Raw genomic sequence first — 8,715 nt, 5'->3', positions numbered from 1 at the left:
GCTGTGTTTGTGGGTTGTTTTTTTTCACAAAGAGCGATTTTTCACAGATGAAAAATGATATCATTTCATATGATAATAAAAAAATATATATTTTTCTAAATATAGTACAACAATGCATTAATTTAATCTTATTGTGTTAATTATTCTTGTTGAAACTTATTTACTATTTACTTTTGAGGTTAATGATCATCTGTGAGGATCGCTGGAGTTTGATGATGATAGCGCCGAATCTCTGTAGCCATTTAGATTCTAAGCAAAACGTAGACATTACTTATATTTAATAAAATTTATGAATGTGAGAATGACTAGTGCATTATTGAAATGTGATACTTTTTAGGTTAAAATGTTGAAAGATATATACAGAAAAACATCCGTTACCTTCAAAAAAACTTATTTGAAGTTACTTTCAGTAATTTATGTATGAAGCATATTAAGATGCTGTACTAAGCTGATAGGGTGTTTGATGTAATTTCTTACGTTAAACAAATCACAAAATCGAAATCGATACAGAAATGAAACTTAGATACATATATTTTCCGTCTTTTCGTGATAATGACTAAATACATCAGTTAGGCGAAAATCTTGACTTACTGTGTTCTTGATCTTTCGGCTTAGTTCTGCAACTTAATAAATTTAATTTTAAAATTAAACTTTTTCATAACGTACTTTACAAACTGGGACCGGATTATCGACACCATTTCCGTTGCCTATAAGGAAAACAGCATATTATAGTATAATACATATTTGCTAAGTAATGTAGATTTATCATATCGAGCTTTTGACAGAGCATTTAATTAAGTACCTAAAGGTACAAATTAGGTTTATTCGAATAAACGTATTCCGAATATATTTTTTACGAATAGTTCTTTGAATGAAGTGTATCATTAAGACATATTTAAAATTTCGTATGGCCCCACAATTAGTCAATGAAATTCATTTTGTTGTTGAAACTCGTGCTCTACTTTTGTTTTTCTGATTTTATGTGTAGACTCCAAATGGTGTCAAAAGAGTTTGGTATAGGTAATGCTCGGTCGTCATTTATAATCAAAAGTATGTCTCCGGGCCAATTTTTTTTAAATTTGTTTAATACCTCTCAGTGTCCAATGTCTTCTTATACCGAGGTAATCGCATTTCGTAAAAGTAATTTATATAATTACATTAATTGTAGATGTTCCTAGAAATGAACTGAATTTGTAGGCGGTGTAATATTTATTGTTTTTGATCAAAATGTTCCTTTTAAATTAAGTACCTGAACGGTACACGTCTATTTATTGTATGACACAATGGTATACCACATGTTTAATCAAAAAGAATTGATTGTAACGTAATCTATTATGTGTACAACACTATTAGTAACGTCTTTAAATGACAATGATGATAGTCAATTTGAGATTTCCTTTCTGTATATTATGTAAGTTGCAATAATTCTGTAATAACGTTATAAATACATTTCATGTACCGATCATCATCAATCATATTAGAAAGAACTGTGATGGTTAAGCAATTCACCCCGTATGTTTCCAGGTGTTATCTATAGTACACTCTACTCTTGCCATTTGGTTCTATTTCTGACTGTTGTGCTAAAACTGTGTTCTTAACCGTATAAGTGTAAAGTCAACTGAGTGGAAAGAGTAAGTTAATGCCTAAATCTAGGTTGTTAAATAAATAATATTTCAATGATATCATAAAGATATTATTCAACATTGCTCTATTGCTTCTTTAGGTATCTATTAGAAAAAGAATCAATGACTTTTTAACATTACGAGGTGAAAAGCAAACTCTTTTCTTAGTATCATTATTAGAAATACCCAAAAAAAGTTTAATTCTCCAACGAATTTTGTCTACGCAAAATGGAAATGATTAAAATATAACGTAACACATTACAATACAACAATACATTATTGTCAATATTATAACGTAAATTTGTGTTCACGCCAGTTCATGACATTTCTGTGACTTAGAACTAAAATTACTAGCAAATTACATTAGTAAGAAATACTAATATTAGTAATGGTAAGATATGATTACTAGTTTTCACTACATTATAAAATGCATTCTTGAGTTTGTAGGCTTTCATGATCATGAACAGGCGTGCCTTCCTTATATCCACGTAAGTGGTGGGAAATCTTTCTATGATTTTCAAATTCAAAATCACATTTTATTGCATGGATTAAAATTTTATAATTTTCGTTTTGTAGATGTCTTTGATATCATAAATACTTTCTTCGAATTATATATTGGTAGCACCATTACAAGTAGGTATATAAATAGATGACTTTGTGTGCCTAACTTTAGATAATCGTTTACATCTTATATTATGCACTATTTGTATTACATCTATTCGGGTCAGGGACCATGATGTCCCTGCAAGTAAACTAGGGTTATAAGTAAAATACGTCTTACAATTGAGACGTCTATAATGAGTGACTGGTACCTACTTTATGACTATCTCTACAGATCATCGAAAAATATAAATTAATACCAACATAGGCAAATACTTATTACTTGTTAGAGATCAACTCTCAATCAATCCAAATAACTTATTTTGCTATTTCAAGCCTACCAAGTTATTTTATACAAAGTAGTGATTGTTTTGTTACAGCATGAAAATAATTACGGTTTTAAGAATAATCTGTGTTTTATTTGCGATCAAAATTAATTTAACCTCCTAAGTAGGTACATCAAAATGTACAAAATATGTGATGGGATTCAGACTGTATTATTACTACTATGTACATTATAATGAAAAAATAAGTTTTTCGTACTAGCCTGAGGGTTATAGGAGCTATGGAGGCACTGATATTATGGATAATTTGGTTCAATATGCATTATATAGCCTATATAGCTCCTGGTGGGAAGCGACACGCTTGTCCATAGCAGTTGCTGTGCCACTCAGAGCTTTAAATCGCAAAGATTTGAGTGGCATTGCCACTACGCCCGTGACCTTGAGACAATAAAGTTGACAAGTCCCATGTGCCTGTAATTTCACTAGTGCCCTCACCCTTCAAAACAGTAATGCTCACATTACCGCTTACCGGTAGAAATAGGTAAGGTGGCACTAATTCCTGGACAAATTCTTTTACAAAGAGCTCTACTGCTTCTAAAAATTACCATTTTTAGGGGGATTGCTTTTGATGTGTAATTGCGGCCTTATAATTCACCTATTGGCATAATAAATAAGAGTAGAAGTGGAAGCCAAGCCATTTGTTGGCAAACAAATTTAACAAACAAACTAAATAAAGCAAATACAACTTAATTTTATTGTCTTTCACTATGAGGTGCGAACCACTGCGAGTGAAATGGCAATGGCTTGTAATTTTGATAAAATATGTATCGATATGAAGAAGCATGCATTTCGAGCTGCAGCCTCGGGGAGAGCCCTCCTGTCAAGTAGCTCATTGTAATAATGTACGAGAAAAACTTTGCCCAGATAACAAATATTTTACAAAATACCTGTAAGTGCTCTGGTGCCAATCCTTTTAATTTATGCTATTTTGCAAAGATATAAGGAATGTGCGTGATTCACACGCATTGTCAATACACAAAAAAGTACAAGTAGATTACGATAACGAGAAACTTTTGTTTTTACTGTGTTTTTACCATTTTTTACCCAATTACAAACTTTTTTTTAAATCTAATACTTAATCCCCACAAGACTATATATTTGAAAATTATTGACGGCGCCATCTATCAATTTCTTAACATACTATCAACTTCAATGTGTACTGCTAAAAATACCATAACTATTTGAAAGAAAAGGAGGAGAGAAGCGAAGATAGTTCGTTCACGAAATATTATTATGTCACAAGGGGGCGCTAGTATTTAGCCACAATTCCACACACTAACATATACCGAGTCATTGGAAACTACAGTACTTGGACGTAATAGTGTACCTACTCCAAGTGTTTTCGGTTCTGTAACTTGGAAAAGCCACTGTTTTTCATGTAAATAATGTAGATATTAGGTTTATTTACGGACACCAGCCCGTTACACCAAAAACCAAGTAGATTTATGTACTAGGTATTGTAGTATCATCGCGCAATTTAGTTACTCTAAAATTATAATTGGATTGTCTTTTAAGTAACAATGATCTTATATACGATTTGTAAAATATTTTGGATTGGATATACATTATTATCTTTATAAGTTTTAGACCAGTAAAATCTAGGAGGTTTTGACTATTGTGATAATTTGAAAAATATAAAATACAAATAAGTACTCAGTTTTCTATAAGTCAATGATCGGGTTTAGTTATTTAATACGAATTATAATACGAGTTTTTAAATACTGGACAAAATAAGGACTGTATGTAGTAACTATTATTTTTGATGCCTTTAACTTCTTAACAAGAAGGGTTTGTGAGGCAACAGCGATTGTGAGATTTTGATAAATACAGACTCTGGTTACATTACAAAATTATATATTTTGGTCTGGTACAACAAAAATAAGACCTCAGTTCCCACTAGTTTAAGAGATGATTATATAAGAGTGTAGCAGAATTGCCATACGAAGTAATTTTAATAACGCTGAAGCATTTAACTTTCTGAATATTTTGAACAGAAATCACGGTAAACTTAAAAGCATCCGAATATCCGACTCTCAAGTATAATGTATTATTGATGATTCGACCTATTTTTATACGAGTGTAATGTCAAAGTACTTTAAGTAAATATATATTTTCATTATAATAAAAAATTAAATTAAAAAATGTAATTTATAATTGTTTTACTCATGGTTACTGTGGTTACCATTCTATTATCGCACTACGATTTGGTAGTACGGTAGGAACTTAAAAAATACCCAGCGCACTCTACCAGTGGTTTGCTTAGTGGTGCAATGGGTCCGGCGGGTTAAGTTTGTTTCACATAGTCTAATCCGAAAACATGTGAGCTAATATGGGCGGTGTGAAATTAAATAATAACCACTTCATATTACGTACTCATACATTTCAATTTACCATTGAGATATAAGATCAAAATCTGTCAGCCGCTGCAAAACAAATGGCCGCTTTTTAGGCTTTTTGTCCAACTTTTCGTCACCCTCTTGCTTTTCTGTGCTACTCTTCTTTTGGGTGTATTTTAAAGCTTTTTCTTTCTTGAGTTGGTCTTCACATTCAATATCATCAAAAGGGCACGAGCTTATACCGTTGATTGGCATCATGATTATGGGCACGTAGTTTGACTTGCCACCTAGCCTCTAAAAACAGAGTTCTTAGATTAAAAACAAACCTATATGAAAAGGAAGTGCAACTTTATTGTACACAATTAAACGACACCCGACCTGACAGGCCTCGTGGGGGTGGTATCGATATGGGGGAACGGGGGGCATAACGGGGTCGCGAGGCACAATGGGGCCAAGTAGCTAATGCGGTTTAGTACACATCCGTCAGATTCCTCTTTCGGCAGATCATTTCTTTATTCCGTATAGGTCAGATGTTTTTCTTGCTGGTAACGAAACAGTAATTAATTATCGTGATTCCTTGTCCGTCAGATTCCGCTTTCGCCAGAAATAGTTTTTTTTAAACACTTTTGTCAAATTCCGCTTTTCAATAATTTGTCAGTTCTTTTTTTTGAGAGTCAGAATGGCGGGTATATCTTAACAAATCCTGACAAAATTGTATCAAAATTTAGTATCTACCTTTTTGTTCTATTTAGTACCTATGTTTAAAAAAATTGTAAAAGAAATGATCTGACGAAAGAGGAATCTGACGGATGTGTACTAAATCGATATGACGAAAACGGAATTTGACGAAAATATCGTTATTGGTTGTCCACATTCGTCATTCCTGACGAACCTGAATTTAAAATTATGAAAAAATCTATTTCCCACGAAACTGGAATATGACGGATGTGTACTAAATCAAATATGCTAGCGGTATGCTGCTTTCGGAATAAGCGACCATCTTCAAATGGCGGCCAGAGCGAAAGTGACTGCACGCGTTCGTTTCTTACGAGAAAAAACATTTGTGGTCACGTTTCATCTTAATTTGTGTTACCACAAATACACATAAAAAAGTAAGTACTCATCAAAAGTATCAACTTTTTTGTTGTTTTGTAGTTATGGTATTTCTTAATATATACTGATTAAAATTAATGTATATCACATTTGTTATAATTATTAATACAAAGATCGAACACTCAGAAAAAATTCCTTCGATCCGGTCGGATTCGAACCGACGTCTTCTTGCATACTGTGCCAGACGCTATACCAACTAAGCCACGGAACGAACCGACGGACCTCACCAATTTTTCTATGTGCTTGCGTCGTGTCTTTGTACTTGGTCTTTCAACGACTTTTTAGTCGTAGCGCCATCTATTGCAGATTTATCAGATTTGTAGATTTGTATTAATAATTCTAACAAACTAGTGGAGTAATTTCACAAAAAATAATTGAATATCAATTCAATAAAAATTTAATTATATCACATTTGTTTTTAGAATTATTAAATAAAAACTATACTGGCGAGGGGGTAATAACGAAAACAAACAAAAGTATCAACTTGAGTCACTATGTGAGTCGCCTCGTTGTGCCTTAACCAGTTAGTAGCAACTTGATCATAATAGGCGTTCAAAGGCTTCATAAAACCAATATCCAAAGGCTGGAGCCCGTGCGTGCAGTGTGGGAGAAAGCAAAGTAACTGTTGCAGTGGTACTCATATTAATATCACAATAGCTACCACTGCCTGTCACTGGGACAAAGTTGACAATGTAACTGTAATTTCACCAACACGCTTCAAACCCGGAACGCATTAGTGCTCATATTACTGCTTGGCGGCAAAAATAGGTATGGTAATATATTTGCAAAAACCCCATACTGCCCTGATTTTAGTACCCCGTATTGCCCCTACCCTGAGGCATAATGGGGTTTTCTTAGGGTAACAATATAATTTAAAAAAATGCCAGCAGATTAATTTCTTAACCGAAGAATATGGCAAATTATACTTTAATATACTGCCAAAGAGTTGTGATTAGATTTAATATTAAAAAGTACATTTTTATACCTTTATTGGAGTTTTCCCTTTACCTTCCCTGTTATGCCCCCTTCCCCTGTTACTTTCCTTGTATAACAGTTGCTCAATGCTGCAAAGCTACATAAGCCAATGAAACACCAAACCTGAGCGTCTGAAGCACATTGGGTACAGTAGGACTTTGCAGCTGAAACTGCCTGTGTACTGATTAACTGTTGGACTACGGATTTTAACATTTCTTCTTCTATGTTTTTCGGTACACTCCTTTCCCATTTGCCTTCCGGGTTCATTTGCATTAGAACAGGTTTGGATATGTCTAGAGCATCAAAGCCTGGTTTTGCTAGGGGGCTGAAATGTTTTTTAAAATAAAATTACTCATTTTCATAACTATAAGGATTATATGCAACTATTACTACTATGCATTTCCTTTTTACGTCGTCAGATTTAGCTTGAACATTTATAATGACTAATTTTCGTACTTACATGTCTGCCAACTTGGAAATTAATTTCGGATCGGTCATGATGTGTCTTCAAAGTTTAAGTCATATACTTATAAATAATATAATTAAATGATATGTATGATTTTTATCTTATTTTATCATTTTATCATCGCTTTCCACTTGAATTTTCTTCTGTGATTATTCCGAATGGTATGTTCGCCATTTCATATTTGAAAAAGGAACGTCCAAAGAGATATTCGTCCAAAGAAAATACATATGAATACTATAATGCACAAGTTTTAAGTTTATCGCAAGCAAATTAATCCGATACGAAAAAGCCTTTTTTTAACCGTTTGAACCATTCCAAGTGCAATTTTAGGGTAAGAGAAGCTTAATTTTTGGGTTACATAATTCCGATGGCATTCGCCCTCTTCAAGAACGAATCCAAAACTCTACTCGCTTGTCCTCCTCCCAAAACAGTACAGGGTATGCGCCGTTTTCTGGGTATGTTAAATTTTTATAGACGTTTCAGTCCTCAGGCAGCAAAATTTCAGGCTCCCTTAATTGACGCTATCATCTCTGCCAATGACAAAGGCACTAAACTATTCTCATGGACCGGATTTCAGGATTCAGGAGCATTTCGAAGCCTATCTAGTGTCACATTATTGCAACACCTGAATATGGATGCACCTCTTGGGTTATTTACCTATGCATCCAGTCCCCATGTTGGTGCCTGCCTTCACAACAGGTGGATGGTGTATGGAATCCCCTCGCGTTCTTCAGAAGAAAATTGACTCCTCGGCAGGCTCAGTGGCCTTGCTTATAATCGGGAATTGCTGGCGGTGTACGAAAGCGTACAACATTTTCGCCACATTCTCGAAGAGCAACTCGTATACTGACCATGAGCCACTACTGCACGCCTTCGTATAACGTCGCGAAAAATTACCTCCACCGCAACTGAACCAGCTATCTTTTATTTGCAAATTTTCAACTGACGTTCAATATGTTAGGGGTGAAGACAACGTCGTCGCGGACACTTTATCCCGCACCGAGGCGATTTCACTTGGAGACGATTTCGCGGCACTAGTCAGTCTCAAATGCCTGTCATACAGTTGGTGAAAATGCAAGAAAGATAAGCTTTGAAATTGGAACAGGTTTTGATCCCGGGCACCAACATCACTCTAATATGTGATACGTCAACCGGTCGCCCTCGGCCTTACCTCACTTTGCCGTTCCGTCTAGCTGCTTTCGACCGTTGCCCTAACCTCAGCCAACCTGGTGCACGGGCATCTGCGCGCTTGGTAGTAA

General features: G+C 34.5%; 1 protein-coding gene across 1 annotated transcript; it reads right to left on the bottom strand.

Annotated features, from left to right (window-relative positions):
* Positions 1-4,938: 4,938 nt before the first annotated feature.
* Positions 4,939-7,490, bottom strand: LOC113228556. The gene is made up of 3 exons (XM_026461906.1): positions 7,451-7,490; positions 7,114-7,315; positions 4,939-5,196 (listed from the first exon to the last, which is right to left on the bottom strand). Exons 1-3 carry the CDS (start codon positions 7,486-7,488, stop codon positions 4,954-4,956), a joined length of 483 nt encoding a protein of 160 aa, XP_026317691.1. The 5' UTR covers positions 7,489-7,490; the 3' UTR covers positions 4,939-4,953.
* Between the last annotated feature and the right edge of the window lie 1,225 nt (positions 7,491-8,715).

This window comes from Hyposmocoma kahamanoa, unplaced genomic scaffold (genome assembly GCF_003589595.1).
Source record: "Hyposmocoma kahamanoa isolate Upper Pololo Valley unplaced genomic scaffold, ASM358959v1 100021, whole genome shotgun sequence".
Taxonomy (NCBI): Eukaryota; Metazoa; Arthropoda; class Insecta; order Lepidoptera; family Cosmopterigidae; genus Hyposmocoma; species Hyposmocoma kahamanoa.
Note: the sequence above shows the minus strand (reverse complement) of the source record. Positions and strands in the feature narration are given on the sequence as shown.

Bases quoted from the DNA above. Each gene is read 5' to 3' on its own strand.
- LOC113228556 (XM_026461906.1), bottom strand. From the start codon at position 7,488: ATGACCGATCCGAAATTAATTTCCAAGTTGGCAGACAT. The intron at 7,316-7,450 runs GTAAGTACGAAA...AAAACATTTCAG, and splicing joins ATTTCCAAGTTGGCAGACAT to CCCCCTAGCAAAACCAGGCT. The intron at 5,197-7,113 runs GTTTGGTGTTTC...CTCTGTTTTTAG, and splicing joins AATGTGCTTCAGACGCTCAG to AGGCTAGGTGGCAAGTCAAA.